This window comes from Jaculus jaculus, chromosome X (genome assembly GCF_020740685.1).
Source record: "Jaculus jaculus isolate mJacJac1 chromosome X, mJacJac1.mat.Y.cur, whole genome shotgun sequence".
Classification (NCBI taxonomy): Eukaryota; Metazoa; Chordata; class Mammalia; order Rodentia; family Dipodidae; genus Jaculus; species Jaculus jaculus.
The window spans coordinates 133,651,844-133,670,606 of NC_059125.1; the positions used below are offsets into that span (position 1 = coordinate 133,651,844).

Here is an 18,763-nt window from a genome sequence, read left to right on the forward strand (position 1 = left end):
GTGATGTTAGGAATCAAAACAAAGGGCCTTTTACATACTGCTAGGCAAGTGCTCTACACTGAAGCAACTTTTAAATGCCTAAGAATGAGCAAATTGCTAAATAAATTATGCTACTATTTTGAATTCTTGAATATCTTGGTCATATAATTCTTGTCATTGATGTTTAAAAAGCCAAATTTAAAACCATATACTCATAATGAATATACTAAATATGAGATGGTGTGCATATAACAAAAAGAGGAATATATAGAGAAGGGGAATAAGATGCATCTGTCAGTGTAATTAGATGATGGGATGATTTTTCCCTTAAACCATATATTGTATTACTCTTAGGATTTAAAACTATATACTCATAAAAATGTTTATTCCTTGGGATGAAATATTGCCTGATATGGAAAAAATGAGTTAAGATTGCACTCCAGAGGCCAGCATTTTTCCAAGACAGAAGAGAAGACCCATCATGTTTTCCGTGTGTTTTTATTCATTTTAGTGATTAAAGAATAAAATAATCATTAGTATGAGTCTTGAATTTGCTTGAAGTAATCCAGGGAGAGCAACCTCAGGAGATATGGCATGGATATTTTGCTCCATGTGATATTTTGAAAACCTTGTCTCATATAGAGGCAAAGGTATCGTGATATTAAAAGCCATCCTATATTTTCAAAGCAGTATCAAAACTTTTAGTCCCATAGTGATCTGGGGACTTTGTGAACTACAAATGCATAAACTCTTCCATCCACATTAAGTCTCAGAAATCTTTAAATGCTGTTATCAGAAGTTGGTATACTGCAGTGAAATAGAATACAAGTTAGAAATTTTAGCCTTAGATTTTTAAAATTTTAATATGGAAGGTATGATAATAATTTATTATACATGGCATAGCAAACACTTTTTAAAAGCCCTGAGCTAGAAAAAAAATGCAGTATTCACACGGGAGAATTCATTATATTCTTAGGAATACGTTTTTCTTCCTTTTCTTTGACATGACTTGTATGATGTCTTTGAGCCTGAACATTTTCTAATTCTGGTACCTCAATTAACTGAGAGGAGAACTGATTTAGTAATGGTAAGTGCTGTTGGCAAAGACTGCTGGCAAGAGTGATTTTCTCAGCCATTTCTGTTTCCTGGAGTGACTTATAAAAGAAGTTGTTTTTTTGTTTTTTTTTTTTTTTCCAGACCAGGTTTGGACTGTGAGTTCAAGATGGAGACTGTCTCTTATAATTGCCAGTCTTGGCTTGGGATAAAGTGACTTTCTTTCAGAAGTTTCGAGTGGAGAATCCAGCTGGGTACATTCAAAGTACTTCTTAGTGGATTCTAATTCTTTGGAAGGCCTTTTGAGCCCTTTTTCCTATAGAAGTCTATTTCAGTGAAGGAATAGATATTAGGAATTTGGCCCACTTTGGTATTCTAAAAGTTGGAAGGGTCCTTCAGTTACCTTCTTTTTCCCATAAGAGAAACAAAATGTGACTGGGTTGAATATTGAACAATATTGTTTATATGCTTATGCCTATCCTGGAAACAAGTAGGTTCCTCATTAGTTTGTTTCCATTATTGTGTTAGGATTTTTAGGCACTGAGAACAATTAATTCTTTAACAGAATTATACACATACATGCAAAGAGTTCCGCACAGTATTGAGGGTAAACAAAAAGGCTTGGTATACCTTTTATATAGAGACCTTTTCAGTGTTTTATCCCATAAAATTGCAATTTAAGTAAAAGCTGAGTTTTCTTACCATCTGGAAACACTGCAGGATTTTTTGGCAATTTTTGTCACTTTTAAACTCCAAAAGTTTGGGGATATTTTTCTCCCTCTGAATTTTTGTTTTGTTTTGTTTTGTTTTCTTGAGGTAGGGTCTCACTCTAGCCCAGGCTGACCTGAAATTCACTATGTAGTCTCAGGGTGGCCTTGAACTCACGACAATCCTCCTATCTCTGCTTCCTAAGTGCTGGGATTAAAGGTGTATACCACCATGCCTGGCTTCTCCCTCTGATTTTATCTTTAAAGTTTTATATTTTAATATGTTTTTCTTGTTTGTCTCATTGTTGTTGATTTGATACAATATCTTACTATGTAGTCCAGGTGTGTCTAGAACTGGTGATTCTCCTGCCTTAGCCTCTGAAATTTTGAGATTACAGGTGTGCGATACCACACCTAGCTCTGGTTAATATTTTTAAAGTAAAAGTTGATTTTAGAATTGAGAGCAATCTGTCTTTTTGTAGCTCAATAGTGGCATACCAACCAGCTGGAGACAACAGTCACACCTTTGATGTCACAGCAATGTTCAAGTCTATTGGGATCTTCCTTGGGATCTTCAGTGGATCCTTTGCAATGGGCGCTGCTACAGGAGTGGTGACAGCTTTAATATCCTTTTATTATCTTAATCTTTTAGTGTTAACCTACTGAGGTTTCTTGTGGTTCCATGATTGAGATCGTGTTATAACTAGTAACCTTATAACTAAGAACTTGATCTGAAAATATGAAACAACAATCTCCGCCACTATAGCAGTTAATGAATTTCATTGTTTTGCATAGGCTTGGTGTCCTAATTTTTTTTGAGATAAGGTTATGTACCCAGGCTGGCCTCGAACTCATAAGTGTTGTGCCTCAGCCTCCCAAGTACTAGAATTACTGGCATGCACTATAGTACCAGGCTGCTCTAAAACTTATACTGTAAGAGGTATGGTTCGATATCATATCCCTTTGAGGGTGAAGTTTAATACAGATTCAATTGTTGTTAAGTAAATAAATTCCAGAAAGTCTTCTGATGTTGTGTTGCTAGTCATCTGCCATCTTCTGCTCTTTCTTTAATAGAACAAGCAGCAAATATATGGCCATGACAACACATGAAATACGGTTCCTGGATGAGGAAATAAGAGGAGTTCATAGTCTGTTTTGATTACAACCTTTGTTTTCCAAAGGACCCAGACGTATTGTATTGACACTGTCATGAGCTAGCTAGGAGAAATGCTGTATAACTTATTCTTATATTCATTCAGAAGATGCTTCCTGCTTGCTTGCTACATGGCAGGTGCTGAGCTCTGAGTGTCAAAGATAAACAAGACAAACACAGCTCTTGCTTCTGTGGACCTTCTAGTGTTGTGGTAGATAAAATGTAGCTGAGATTTGACACTTCATCTCCTCAGATCATAGGGAAAACTGAATAGGACAAATGCGGGGTTCTGAAAAGTCTCTTGGCTTACTGCCCTTAGTTTTGTGCCAGAAGAGACTTCTCTTATGGGTTTTTAATCAGTGAACTGAGGCATAAAGGGCACTCAAAGGCTTTCATAGGGAGCCAAGACAAATAGTGCCTCTTCTGTGAAGTAAGTTCCCTGAGGCTAGGAGTCTATCTTGTTTATCATTTGTCACAGTATGTAGTTGGTGAAGTGACTCTAGATTGTAGTCTGAGATTTGGCACAATTTGGCACAAATCCTTCCACTGTCTACCAAGCAGATTAGTATAAGGGAATGAAGTGTTTCTGTTTGTTTGTTTGTTTGTTCTTTTTCTTTTTTGGCTTTCGACTTAGGGTGTTGCTTTAGCCCAGGCTGACCTGGAATTCACTATGTAGTCTCAGAGTGGCCTCGAACTCGCAGACATCCTCCTACCTCTGCTTCCTATGTGCTGGGACTAAAGCCGTGTGCCACCATGACCGATTCTCAGTTTCTTCATCATGGAATGAATGCTGTAATACAGATGAGTTATAGGAACAAGGAAATGTGAAATCTCATGGAAGTTACTTGTTTTCATAAGTGTCTTGCACAAGTTAATAGAGTTGGCATGGTTGTGTGGCCAGTCTGCTTGCTTCTGTTTCTTTTTTTTTTTGATTTTTTTTTTTTTTTTTTTTTTTTGGTGTTTCGAGGTAGGGTCTCACTCTGGTCCAGGCTGACCTGGAATTAACTCTGTCATCTCAGGGTGGCCTTGAACTCATGGCAATCCTCCTACCTCTGCCTCCCGAGTGCTGGGATTAAAGGCGTGCGCCACCACGCCCGGCTTAGCTTCTGTTTCTTTTATGTGTTCTGGCAAGTTATGTGATACCCATAAAGCAGTAGGAGTACCTAAGCTGCAAAACTCTCTTTCACACTGACAGGAAAGCAGGGAGGCAGGTGACTCCTTAGTAACCTCACTTGGAGCGTTTCTTCACCTTCGTGTCTCCACTGGAGCTTTTGCGTTGGAATGGTTCAAGGCCTCTTTTACTTCCATCGCTGCTTTGCATTGCATGGACTACTGTATTTCAAGTCACACTTGTATATTCTGAGATCTTGTTACCAAACTTAACAATCCTACGTGACAAAGTTCACCAAATTGCGGGAGTTCCAGTTGCTGGAGACAGGGTTGTTCTTCTTGATGTCCTGGAGCACCTTCCTCTTGGCGGAAGCATGGGGTTTCACAGGTGGGTGACTTTCTCCTTTGGATTGTAAACCCCTGTGAGGAGTGACTTAGAGAGCCACTTCTTCTACAGTTGGGTCGACTCCTTTAGTATTTGAACAGACTTGTTATGGTTGGGATGTAGACTGTTTGGCAAGAATGTAAAAAAAAAAAATATTTGATGGAAGCAATTGGTTGCTGTTGACAAAATAAGTTAAAGTAAATAAAAATGTTAATCCTAAGCATAGAATCTACTTCTATAAATAAGAACCTCAGTGCAAACTGTGGGAACCAACCTTTTATGTGAACTTGGAATCTTGTCTTTGTAGGTGTGGTTGCAGTATTGTTTTGTGGCATTACACAAGCACATTATACATACAATAATTTGTCTACAGAGTCTCAGCATAGAACAAAGCAGGTAAGAGAACCTTTTCATTGATGAATCAAATTTTCCTCATTGTAGCAAAACAGATGTCTTTTTTCAATTTAAAAATAAGCTTTGACCATTTCAAGGTAATATCTTCTCATCCTTTGACTCTAGAGATAGATAAGACTGACAAGATGAAGAGTGACAGTTTTTAGGGTGGCAGTAGCCTAGCATAGGAACTCCAGGCCATTATTACCATACTTCCAGGAACTGGTCCGTTAGCGTCCTGTTCTCTTGGTGCCTTCCTAATCTGTTGGCTTGGAAGAGGAATGATTTGATAGTCTGACTTGACTAGAACTAGTGCTGTGTGATACAAATAAAGTTAACTTGTAATATAACTAGATCTTCTGGGCCCCACAGTGAAGGCTTCCTTCAGGCTTCACTCAAGCCTTGGAATAGCTGCTGTTTCTAGGAATCTCAATGGCCAGGTAATGATTGAACAGACTACCACCCCAAAATTATGAAGAAAATACATGTAGAATTTTTCAGTCTTAGGAGATATATGTGACAAGTTCACAAATAAAATGTAATATCTGAAACAAGTACATGCATGCTTAATGGTGATCATGGTGAGAACTAAGAGCTTTCAGGTTTTTAGGTAACTTCAAGTGGTAAGATGAATTTAGGAATGACTGATGCTAAAGCAAGAGTAACAGGTCCCTCTTTTATTTTGGAACTGCAGTTTAGTCTTCGTCACATGCTTTTCCAAGTTCTTCAAAAGAAATTAGGCTCCCTACTCCCAAGCATTTGCATTGAGACTACAAATCCTTTTTGCCAGTTCATTCAGCACACTGAATATAGAGAAAAAAAAGTAGCTGCAGTTCATCATTTTTTCTAAGTAGCAAGGTGGGCATGAAAAAATAAGCTTTCTGCCTTTTTGGTAATAGGAAGTTTGCATAGGGAAAATAAATAAAACCTATAGAAATTCTGGCTCGTGTGCTTGAGATTCTATGCTACATAAGACATCAGAGAAGAGTGGGAACAGTTTGAGGTTTGAGGTTTGAGGAGCTAGATGCTATCATAGAGGAAATGGTGCACCTAAAGGGTGGAAAGGATTTGGAAAGGCCTAGAAGAAACAGAGGCAAAAGTAAAGAGAAGGCAGTGAAAAATGGAGCATGTAAGAAAGCCAGTCTTTAGATTCAATCTGGCCCTTGCCAGTTGTTAAGCTAAACATGCTCTCATATGTTTAAATGTCTGGGAAAGTTCAGATTATTTTGTGACCCATTAAAGTTACAGGGAACTTAGTTTAAGTGTCTGATAACAAAGTGGTTTTTTTTTTGTTTGTTTGTTTTGTTTGTTTGAGGTAGGGTCTCATTCTAGTTCAGGCTGACCTGGAATTCACTATGTAGTCTCAGGATGGCCTTGAACTCACTGCAATCCTCCTACCTCTGCCTCCCAAGTGCTGGGACTAAAGGCATGCATCACAATGCCCAGCTCCTAACGGGGTTTTATCAGCACACAGGCACAACCATCTTTTTTTTTTTAAAAAATTTATTTATTTGAGAGCGACAGACACAGAGAGAAAGACAGATAGAGGGAGAGAGAGAGAATGGGCGCACCAGGGCTTCCAGCCTCTGCAAACGAACTCCAGACGCATACGCCCCCTTGTGTATCTGGCTAATGTGGGACCTGGGGAACCAAGCCTCGAACCAGGGTCCTTAGGCTTCACAGGCAAGCGCTTAACCGCTAAGCCATCTCTCCAGCCCCACAACCATCTTTTAATACATAGCCTACAATTGTTTTATGCTATACCTGCAGAGCTGAGTACTTGTGTTAGAGACCTCAGTTATTGACTCTGGCCCTTCACAGAAATTTGCCAACCCCTTGTTGTGGATTAGAGCTGAGGCTCTGGATTCACTCTTGCTTCAAATCCACAATTTGCTGGCTATATGATCAGGAACAAGATATATAATTTTTCTGTGCTTCAATTTTGTCATTACCTCTTGGAATCATGAAATTGAAACAGTCGTAGGCACATAGAACTAGGGAAAGTGTCACTATTATTATTAAACAAGTAAATAGGAGCAAGAGTGTATTAATGTACTTAAAGAAAATATATACTTATTTTAATTTTTGCCTTTATTTTTTTGGGTAATAAGCCAACTCTGCTTTTTTTTTTGTTACCATTTTAGGGATTGAACCCAGGACATTTCTTTTTGCCTGGTGGACAAATATTCTACCACTGAGCTGCATACCCATCCCCTTCAACTCTGCGTTTAAAAGATTAAGCCACATGTGTTATTCATCAAAACACTCAGGAGGTAGAGACAGGGGGATCAGCAGTTGAGAGCCAGCCTTGGCTACATAGCAAATTCTAGGATGGTCCCTGAGTTACACAGACAGACCTGTCTTATCCAAAGTTAGTAAGTGGGGAAGGCATGGCTTCAGCTTACACATTTTAAATCCCGAGCTCAGGTTCTTTACCTTCTTTTATAGAGCAGAGAACTAACGGGAAAGAGCAAGAACAGGTAGCTAATACCATGGCTAGAGGGATACCAGCTTATAGCCTTCACTTTAGTGTTATACTTGTGGGGGGTAGTGATGTGAATGGGTTAAGGCTTGGTAGGCAGCAGGAAAAGAGGATGCTGAGTGAATATTATCATTCAGAAACCCTGTCTTTACAAAGCTTACTCCCTAAATGTGGGCTAAATCTCAGGGGGAAAGGTACACTTGGCAGCAAGCCAGTGATATCAGTAGGGGCCATGCAGTAATCTGCCAGGGCAAAAGAAGTTGAACTGCATCTAGTAGCTTGTAGAAAAGTAGGATCTTGAAACTCATTTTTACAGAGATTAATTAAGCATGAGAAATGGGAGTGCTGTGTTTACAAGGCCTGGGATCATTGTGGGTAGCAAGTGATGAAGCTAGATGAGAGTAGTAGCAGGAACACAAGAAACACTGAAAAAAAAAAAAAAAGACTGGGTTTGAAGGAGAGAAAGAGTGACTGATGACGAAGATTTTACAAAATGGAAGCTGACTGGGGGAAGTAAGGCTTAACATTTCTGACTCTTTCTGTGGGACTAGAAATGTCATCTCTATATTTGCTCCCCTCTGAGTCACATATTTTGGGTGTATGTATGAACTCTACATATTTGAAATGTCTGTTTCATTGTCTTAATAATACTCATGTTTTCACATCATGACCCTTATTTACTGGACTAACCTGTGAAAATTTTGTTTCAGTTGTTTGAGCTTCTCAATTTCTTGGCAGAGAATTTCATCTTCTCCTACATGGGGCTGACACTGTTCACCTTCCAGAACCATGTCTTTAACCCCACATTTGTAGTAGGAGCATTTGTATCCTTTATCAGGTGTTATGGTTTGGTTGAGATTTTTACTTGAGATTTTCTCATGGTTTTGGGGTTGGGGTTGGTAAGAACTATTTAAGTAAGTATGTGAAATTTTTGAAGTAAAAGAAATAAGGATTTCAACTATTTTTTATTCCAATTCTAATTATTTTTTTTCTATGCTATTTTTATTTGTATTTACTGTATAAATAATGTAAACAAATTGAAATGACAAAAAAAAATGTGTCTTACCCCTCTGCCAACATAAAGATAAAATGTCCTCAGCCAGGCGTGGTGGCACGTGTGTCTGTACTCAATGTTACTCAGGTGGCTGAGATAGGAGGAGGCTAAGTTCAAGACGAACCTTGGAAGATTGTCTGAAAATGGTTGGGTGCTTACATAACATGCACAAAACTCTGGGTTCCATCTTCAAACCACAAGAAACTGCCCTCTGTTACTAAAAAGGAGGAAGAGACTAGGAATACAAATAGTCACTGCTACAAGGGTAGGATGAGGAAAATTAAATAAACTTACTTTCTTTCCCTTCTTTTTATTTCAATTCCATATAACTGCGTTGAGCCTTTACATCCCAATTGAAAGGAGGAATCTGAGAATGTTCAATAGCAGTCACTGATGTGCCTCATGATGAGATAGGAAGAGATGGACCCCAAGTATGTGGAAAAGAATTGGCCTGTGGTAGGAGGAGGAAGAGCTTCTCCATTGGTAGAGATTGTATGTAGAGAGGAAGTGGAGCTCCTAGTTAATGGCCTGTTTTTATCTGTAAAGTAGGAGGTGTTACTGTCTGCTGGGAGTAGAATAGAGAGGTTTATCAGTTTCTATTGTGTAACATATTACCCGATCAACTTCCCACTTTTTACTTCACACAGTTTCTGAGAGTGAGGAATCCTAGACTAGCTTAGCTGAATAGTCTTGGGATGTAGCAGTGACACTGCAGGTAGTGTGCTGAAGACCTTGCTCAGGTTGGAGGATCTGCTCCAAGCTCATTCACATGGCTATCTGTAAGACCTCTCCATAGGGCAGCTCTCAGCATGGATTCTCTCAGTGTGAGTGAGCTGAGAGCACCAGGATGGAAGCCAGATATATTTTATAACCTCGTCTAGGAAGTGACATCTCATCCTTACTTCTGCAACCTTCTGTTGACCACATATAGCAACTCCAGTTCAATGTGAATACTATGAGGCAGGGATCACTGGAGACCATCTTGGAGACTAACTTCCACAGATAATAGGAGTTTTCAGGCCTGTAGAAAAGATTTATTTAATAGTTGTGCGGAATGAGAACTGTAGTGGTATTTCATGTCATACTGTAACTTGATTGTATTTCTGTCCCATAATCCTCTTGTCCCATGTCTCTTAGTTATTCCCCCAAACTCCCCTCTTCTTTCCAAGTAGTCCTTATAGTTTTGATGCCTCATTCCTTTTGTCCTCCTCCATCCTTCATTTCAAAATGTTGATGGGCTCATAATTATGCATGTCTTTTGGGAGTAATGACAACCACTTTGAGGTCATGAATGCAGCAGTCAGTTCATGTCTAGAGGACAGTGCCCCAAAGTACTCCTCCACAGTGTGGCTCTTACATTCTTTCCTCCCTCACTTTCTCAATGCTTTCTGAGCCTTGGGCGGTGCATGAGATGTCTCATTTGGTGTTGAGCTCCCGACAGCCTCTTATTTTCTGCTTTTGATGATTTTTGAGTCTTCTCAGTGTTCACTGCAATTTCTGTAGAGAAGCTTCTCTGGCAAGCCGTGAGAGGAGCACTTACATCCTTCCCACTACTTCCTCTGCACAATTCTCTGACTAGCATATGATTCTTACATACTGTTCTTTTTGTACTGATTGTGCTGTCTTTGAAGTTTACTTACGTCAGCACTGTTTCTACCATGTTGTTCTTAGTAATTACATTTCCTTTTATATTCCATTCAGGAAATGTGGCAGGGACTGTATGATGAACCTTGAAATGATGCTTTCATTTACAAAGCACAAGTTTCTACTCTTAGCTAATGGAAAGAAAGTCACCAAAGTTGGTTTCTAGTTAAAACCTATCTGAATTCACATTAAGCCTGTCTTTTACAGCAGGTTAGGAGGGAGTACAGATTCAGTGGGACACAGCAAGGCTTATAGGTGTTTCGATGTCATGTGCTGGCTGAGCTGATGTGTGTGTGTTTAAGTAAGGAAGGAGAAGTTTAGCCATTATTACTCTTATTCCCATCTACACTGCAATGGAAATGAACTAGTCTATTAACAATCTTAAAATGTAGTAAAGAAGCTTTGTTTGTAAACTGCTTTTTTCATTTAATTCCTTACATGTTAGATCTACACTATCCAATTTGATACAAGTAGCCATGTACAATTATATAAATTTCGATGAATTTACATGATGTACTATTAATATTTTAGTTTACCAGTCACATTAGCCACATTTCTGGTGCTCACTGTTTTGATCAGTGCAGATATAGACATTTCTATTGTTGCAGAAAGTTCTAGTGAACACTGTGTTAGACAGTGGGATCAATAGACCTGTGAAAACCTGAGCTCCCTAAAATCATGTTTACCTTATTGGATATGTAGTCCAAATGATACTAAAAGTAAGAAAAATGATCCTTAACCTCTTTACAAATTTAGCTTGCTATTTTCTTGGGAAGAGCTGCTAATATTTACCCATTGTCTCTCTTACTTAATTTGGGCAGAAGAAGCAAGATTGGATCAAATTTTCAACATATGATGATGTTTGCTGGTAAGTTAGAATGCTCCTCTCTTGTCTACCCCAAGCAGTTACTACTGACAAATATGGCAGTGTACATGACTTGAAACTGAAATGTTAGGCTAGAGTCATTGGAATTGCATCCTCAAATAGAAAATTCTTCTTTTAACTGATAAATTTGTTTCAATTTGGTTATATTTGTATGTTTGTAGTGTGTATGCAGGTGTTTATACATGTTTGTGTATGGGGGTGCATGTGTGTGGAGGTACATGTGCACATATGTGCATGTAGAAGAGAGATGTTGATTTTGGGTGTCTTCCTCAATTGCTCTCCACCTTATACTTTGAGACAAAGTCTCTCCCAGAACCTGGAGATTGTCAATTCGGCTAAACTAGATAGCCAGCAGGCACCAGGGCAACTCCTATCTCAAATTCGCCAGCATTGGTATTATAAGCATGTACCACCACACCAAGATTTTACATGTGTGCTAGGGATATCAACTCAGGTCTTAATGCTTGTTTGATAAGTCCTTTTGACTGAGCCACCTCCCCAGTGCCAAAAATTCTTATAGTGTCAATTTCCTCTTCTGGGAAGTTTTTCATACTCTTCTTTCTAAATCCCTGGTTCCAAAGTATGCCACACAATGTAAGGAAGTTAAAAATGAGTACATTTTTACAGGAAAAAACCTGTACATTCATAGTAAGTCTAATCATAATCGCCAAAACATACCTAGCAAGGTCTTACCCTTGCCCCCCCCCACCATACTAAGGTTTAATCTGTTGGAATGCTAAGCAAGCACTCTACTATAACTGAGCTCTGTCTCAAGCCTCCTTTTATAAACACTTTTATTTTTTAAAGTGGGGGGGTCTCACTAAGTCACTCATACTTGCCTTGAACTTGCTCTGTATCCCAGGCAAACCTTGAATTTGTGATCCTCCTGTTTCAGCCTCCCATATAGCTGGGTCTGGCACTTGTAGGTCTTTTATTTTTTTAAATATTTTATTTTTTTATGTGAGAAATAGGCACAAGGAGAGAGAAAAAAAATGAGAATGGATGCAACAGGTCCTCTACCCACTGCAAACAATCTCTAGACCCATGTGCCACCATGTGCATCTGGCTAATGTGGGTACTGGGGAATTGTACCTGGATCCTTAGGGTTCATATGTAAGTGCCTTAACCACTAAGAAATCTCTTCACCCCACTTTTATGTCTTTTGATGGGCAAATGTATGTGTGTGTGGGAAACTATAGTAAACCCATGCTTTGGAAGATTTTTCAGCCTTGAAAAGAACAAATTATTTTATTCATGCAATGACAAAGATGAATTTCAGAAGCATTATGAGTGAAAAACAACAGCTTCAGAGGTTACATACTGTGCAATTCCATTTATATGACATTCTCCAAAGACAAAATTATAGTGATTGAGAATAGATCATGATGCATGATGTAGAGAGGTTGGATTAACAGGGTGGCACAAAGTAATTTGGCTGGGAAAATGATCTTACTTGATTGGGGCAGTGACCACATGTCTCTATGCATTACCAATGCCCATGGAATTGTACATTATAAAGTGAGCAGTAAAAGGTTAAGCTAGATGTAGTAGCACATATTATATAATCCTAGTACTTGTGAGGTGAGGCAGGAAGATTCTAACTTGAGATCATCTTGGGCTGCATAGCAAGGCCCTGTCTCCGAAACAATCAAAGATCTGTGTAAGTCAGTATCATATACTAGTTCTCTTGCCCATTCTTATATATCTAGGTATGTTCATATTATTTTGGACATGTATTGTATCTTTGGATTCAGAACGTATACGTTGATGGTTTAATGTTGAAAAAGCATCTCTTCTATTCTCTGTAGGCCTTCGTGGTGCAATGGCGTTTGCCTTGGCCATTCGAGATACTGCCACTTATGCACGACAAATGATGTTCAGCACCACACTTCTGATTGTATTTTTTACTGTGTGGGTATTTGGTGGTGGCACTACTGCTATGCTGTCATGCTTGCATATAAGGTAAGTACAATCTGGAGATCTCATTCTATTCTGTAAAAATGTTTTATTTATTTATGAGAGAGAGAGAGAGAGACAAAGAGGTGGATAGAGAGAATGGGTGTGCCAGGGCCTCTAGCCACTGGAAATGAGCTCTAGACACATGTGCCACCTGTGTACCTGGCTTATGTGGGTACTGGGGAATCAAATCTGGGTCCTTAGACTTCACAGGCAAGCGCCTTAACCTCTAAGCCATATCTCCAGCCTGAGATCTCATTTTAATATTCAAAACTAATTCGTTGTATTTTTTTCTTTTATTCTTGAGATTTTAAACTTTGGCAAATCTAATTATTCAGTTTTCCTTTACAAAGTATGTAATGTAATTCAGAAATAAATGAAGTTATATGAAAGCAAAATAAATGACAACCATTACTAACACTTTTGAGGTTATCTGTCCAGACCTTTTTTTATTTATATATATATATATATATACACAACGGGACAACATTAAGAAGTCTCTGGTTGATTTTTTTAATGCAATACAGAAAAATAATGCGCTGTAGCATGAACATTTACATTTAAATGACTGTATATATTTTGGTTGATTTAACTGAATCCCAATTATTGAACTTTTATTTTTAGGATTACATTGTTTCCATTTTCATTTGAGGATTTTGCTGTAACTGTTACTTTAATAACATGAATGTTCTTAAATCTATGTGCCACCATGCACTAGTTTAATTATTTTCTTAGGAGATATTTCTAGGAATAGAATTGCTTAGTCAAAAAGCTTTGCATGTTTTTAAGGCTTTTGGTCATTTCACCAGGTTGGATCCACATGCAGAATGTGAGACAGCCCAGTTCTCCCCAACTCTAGTCAGTACTAGACATTATTCTTTCTCATCTTTATAGTCAGCAGTGTTTCTAACCTAACAAACCAAGGCCAAGATCATGCAGTCATAGTTTTCACTGTGTACTACTTAATGTATTCAGTTTGAAAGCTCCTTGTATCTTGAGTGCTGCATCTGTTTCCATGGATACAGCAGCCATTGTTACTGAAACCTTTGTAGATTATAGTTCTGTGTTTGCCTGAAGCTTCATAGATAGCTAGAGTTATCAGGTTTTCTGGGTATCTAGGCCTTGTTAGTGCAAATATTTCACATATTAGAGAATGTGTCATCTTCTTTGTAACTTTCGGTTATGCCTTTCTTTTAATATTGTGAATCACATGTTAAATGTTAATGTCTTAATATCCTTTTTTACTATTCAGATTCTTTTCATATACTTTGTTTGCTATTTCTTTGTATAGTAAACAATACAGTGTAGTGTGTGTTCTTATAACTCTAATAATGGCCTTATAACTTATAATTTTCTTGTAGGAGGACCTGGCATTTACTAATCACTTACTATGTGCCAATCATTAGGTTAACTGCAGTTAATATGTATATCTAATCATAATAACTGTCTTTTAATTTTCTTGTTTTATTTTTGTTTATTTATTTGATAGCAGCAGAGAGAGAAAGAGGCAGAGTGAGAGAGAGAGAGAGAGAGAGAGAGAGAGAGAGAGAGAGAGAGAGAGAGAGAATGGGCATAGCAGGGCTTCTAGCCACTGCATACAAACTCCAAACACATGCACCCCCTTGTGCATGTGGCTTACGTGGTTTCTGGGGAATCAAGCCTTGAACGGGGATCCTTAGACTTCACAGGCAAGCGCATAACTGCTAAGCCATCTCTCCAGCCCCCAATAACTGTTTTATAAGAAGAAATAGAGGCTTGTAGGCCTCTCATCTTATTTAGTTTCTTCTACACCATGATATATCAAAAAACAAGGGCAGTAAATTTTGAAAGGATTAAGCTCCTTTTTTCCCCTCTCTCTCAACAGCTTATAAATGTAGACTCTTCTAGGGAAAACAAAATGAAATGTAAGCTAATTTAACAATAATAATAGTTTTCAATGGAGAGTCAGTTCTCATCCCTCACTGCCTTCTATCCAAACCAAACAAAATTCCCGTGCTTTACCATCCCCCTTGAAAAGAAGAAACGGAGCCATACTTACCCAGGCTTAGCTTAATCTACATCATAGATCTGAAAGCTCTTTGGTTGGCTCCATCTTACCTGCTCTCCAGCACAGTTGGAGACTTAATTATATCCATTTTTTTAGTCTTAAATGACTGACTTACTGTTTGCTTTTTTAAAATTTTTATTTATTTGAGAGAGTAAAAGAGGGAAAGAGAGAGAGAGAGAATGAATATGAGCTCACCAGGGCCTCCAGACACTGCAAACGAACTCCAGATGCATGCACCACCTTGTGCATTTGGTTTACTTGGGTCCTAGGAAATCAAACCAAGGTCCTTTGGCTTTGCAGACAAACACCTTAACCGCTAAGCCATCTCTACAGTCCATTTTTTAAAAAAATATATGTGTATTTGAGGGAGAGAACATGAGTGAGCACACTGTCACTGCAAGCAAACCCCAAAGTTATCTGCCACTTTATGCATCTGTCTTTATGTGGTTACTGGGAAATTGATCCTAGGTTGTTATGCTTTACAAAGAAGCCGGTGTCTTTAACTGTTGATCCATCTCCCCAGCCCTGTTTGCTTGCATTATTAGTGTTTTAGCCTTTATGAATAGAAGGTGTATAATTTTTATAGCTCTTATGTATGTTTCACTGAATTCAGTGAATACTAGCATATCAAAAAATTGTACATAAATTATAATAATAATATAGTTTAATTTCTTTGTTTTAACTCACATAGATAATTTAATTTTATTAACAATTATTGTCTTACTATGTTATCTATCACATTTACTTATAATTCTTCCTTTCTCTCCACTATCTTAACTATTAGTACATTCTTTTTTTTTTTGTTTTGGTTTTTCAAGGTAAGGACACTAGTCCAGGCTATTAGTACATTCTTAATTAACATAAACAGAAGAGTTTCAAATGTTTACGACAATTTTTTTTGGTTTCTTACCATCAAGACTTTTTAAAAATTAGTTTTGGGGCTGGAGAGATGGCTTAGCGGTTAAGCGCTTGCCTATGAAGCCTAAGGACCCCGGTTCAAGGCTCGGTTCCCCAGGTCCCACATTAGCCAGATGCACAAGGGGGCGCACGTGTCTGGAGTTCGTTTGCAGTGGCTGGAAGCCCTGGCGCGCCCATTCTCTCTCTCCCCCTCTATCTGTCTTTCTCTCTCTGTCTGTCGCTCTCAAATAAATAAATAAAAAATGAACAAAAAAGAATTTTTTTAAAAACTAGTTTTGTATTCAGCAAATACAAGCAGTTTGGTACCATTGTTAGGCTCATCCATGACCTACCCCCTCCCCATTGGCCCCTCCTTGTTGAGGTATATGGGTCATGCATTGTGGAGTTAGCCCACAGTTATTGGTACGATAAATGTCTCTGCATATCATGACCCAACATGTGGCTCTGACATTCTTTCCACCCCCTCTTCTGCAAAATTTCCCTGAGCCATGTTGGGTTCATTTTTGGGTCTGCTTCAGTGCTGAGGTGTTGGGGGCCTCTGAGGTTCTGGCTCTCTGATTTGGTAGGAGTTGATTTTTCTCTGTGTTGATCTCCTTCCCCCTTGTGCTGGTATCCAGTTAATCAGGAAAACAGCACCCTTGCTTGTTTCGCCAATTTTCCTTAGTTTCAGTCGGGACCCTTTTGAGGTATGATGGGGTGGCTATGTCCTTAGGATCTGCATCTATCTTTCTTTCCCCGGGATTTGCAGCGCAGCTAGGCGGTCACCATCTTGGCCAGAAGTCTCCCATCCTGTTTATGACATTTGGTATTGGCATGGTTATTACTAATTTACCCTATGTTGACATCTAAGGTATAATTTTTTTCCCACCTACATCTGAAAGTAAATACAGAAGCTATATTTTAATTTCTTCCCTTCAAATTTGTGTGATACAACTTTGAGGTTGCTGATGAGTTGAGAATGTTGAAGATTTATGTACACCTGTACATATATTTGAATTCTTGCTCCTTCCTTTTTTAAATTTTGGACAAAGCCTTTGTTTATAGATTTAAGCATCTATATCTGTAGCACACATCTCATGACACCTACCTCCGAAGGTTGTTCTAAGGATTCAGTGAGCTAATGCCTCCAAAGCTCTTTGCACAGTGTTTCAAGTGTCCTTTGTAAGCTGTTGCTCTGTAAGTACTTCCTGAGCACCAGCCATGTGCTGAGCATTGTTTTAGGTTCCAGCACAGTGGTTCTTAGTAGATCATTTTGTCCCTCCAGGGGACATTTGGCAATGATTGGAGACATTTTTAATAGTCACAGCTGGGATAGGCGACTTCTGCTGGCATGTAATAGGCAGAAGCCAGGGATCCTGTTAAGTATTGTGTAGTTACACTGAACAGGTTCCTGTCCAGACCTTCCATTAAAGAATTATCTAGGAAAATATGTCAGCAGTGTTAAAATTAAGGAACCTTAGTCAAGAGAACCAATGTGACACAGAGATGGTAAAGGTCCTTGGTCTTTTTAAGTATACATTTCAGTGGGAAAAGACAGAAAACTGGCAAACCAGTAAATTAATAGGACTATTTTAGATGATATAACATGTGGTGGAAATAAATTACTGTGGCTACAGCAGCAGATAGGTATATGCTCTATTTAGAAGTCAGGGAAAGCCGGGCGTGATGGCGCACACCTTTAATCCCTGCACTCGAGAGGCATAGGTAGGAGGATCCCTGTGAGTTTGAGGGTATTCTGAGACTGCATAGTGAATTCCAGGTCAGCCAGGGCTAGAGAGAAACCCTACCTGAAGAAAAGAGAAAAGTCAGGAAAGGTCTTTATAGCACTTGAGCTCAGCCTACCCAAGTGACAGGACACTGTCAGGCAAACAACGGGGAGAGGAGCAGCCCAGGCAGATGGAGAAGCAAGTGCAGCAGTGCTGAGGTGGGGACAGGCTCACCTTGTTGGACACAGGGAAGAAGTGTAGGAAATAAATGATAGGATAGCAAATGATATGTGCAAGATCCCAGGGGCCCAGGGGCTCTGCAAACATTTTTTTTTTTTTTTTTTTTGGTTTTTCGAGGTAGGGTCTCACTTTGGTCCAGGCTGACCTGGAATTAACTCTGTCATCTCAGGGTTGCCTTGAACTCATGGCGATCCTCCTACCTCTGCCTCCCGAGTGCTGGGATTAAAGGTGTGTGCCACCACGCCTGGCCTCAAACCTTTCTTATAAAAGGCTCTATGAAAAGATTTTAGGCTTCCAACTCTGGTGTGAAAGCAGCCCCAGACAACATTGAATCAATTATTTTGGTTTTTTTCTAGTAAAACTTTATTTACCAAAACAAGAGGGCTATTGGAAGTGCATGAGGCCTGTAGCTTGTGGACTTCTGCTATAGGGTCTTGTAGAATATAGTGGTGAGTTAGGATATCTGTCTGTCTATCATCTATCTATCTATCTATCTATCTATCTATCTATCTATCTATCTATCTATCATCTATCTATCTATGAGATAGAGAGAATGGGCACACCAGGGCCTCTAGACACTGCAAATGAACTCCAGACACATGTGCCACCTTGTACATGTGGCTTATGTGGGTATTGGAGAATCAAACCTGGGTCCTTAGGCTTCATAGGCAGTCACCTTAACTGCTAAGCCATTTCTCCAGCCCAGGATTTTAAATACAGTAGAAACCTTGGGGATATTAAAACAAGGGAATGACATGATCTAATTTCTAGTGTAAAAAGAACACAGTAGCTATCTTGGGAACAATGGATCCCTGGTGAATTACGCCCCCTGCGTCCTTTCACGTAATTTGTGGGTGTTGCATTTGGCTCCTTATCAATTAGCACACACGCTTTACATTTCTTTATCACTGAGTCTTTGCTTATACTGCTCCCTTGGCCTAGGATTTTCTTTCAGTTCCAGGAAATTACACAGCTAAGTGCCCCTCTCTGATTATTTTCTTTTCTCTGGGAACCACTGTGTAGCACATTGTGTCTCCATCAGAGTAGTCA

At 39.0% G+C, this 18,763-nt stretch overlaps 1 protein-coding gene across 2 annotated transcripts in view; it reads left to right on the forward strand.

Annotated features, from left to right (window-relative positions):
- Positions 1–18,763, forward strand: part of Slc9a6 (solute carrier family 9 member A6) — a 75,354-nt gene that overhangs the window by 35,497 nt on the left and 21,094 nt on the right. For both annotated transcript variants that reach the window (XM_045140452.1, XM_004653993.2), the window contains 6 exons: positions 2,222–2,363; positions 4,285–4,390; positions 4,695–4,783; positions 7,973–8,086; positions 10,717–10,828; positions 12,655–12,808. In XM_045140452.1, coding sequence (XP_044996387.1) covers positions 2,222–2,363; positions 4,285–4,390; positions 4,695–4,783; positions 7,973–8,086; positions 10,717–10,828; positions 12,655–12,808 — 717 coding nt within the window. The remainder of the gene's footprint in view (positions 1–2,221; positions 2,364–4,284; positions 4,391–4,694; positions 4,784–7,972; positions 8,087–10,716; positions 10,829–12,654; positions 12,809–18,763) is intronic.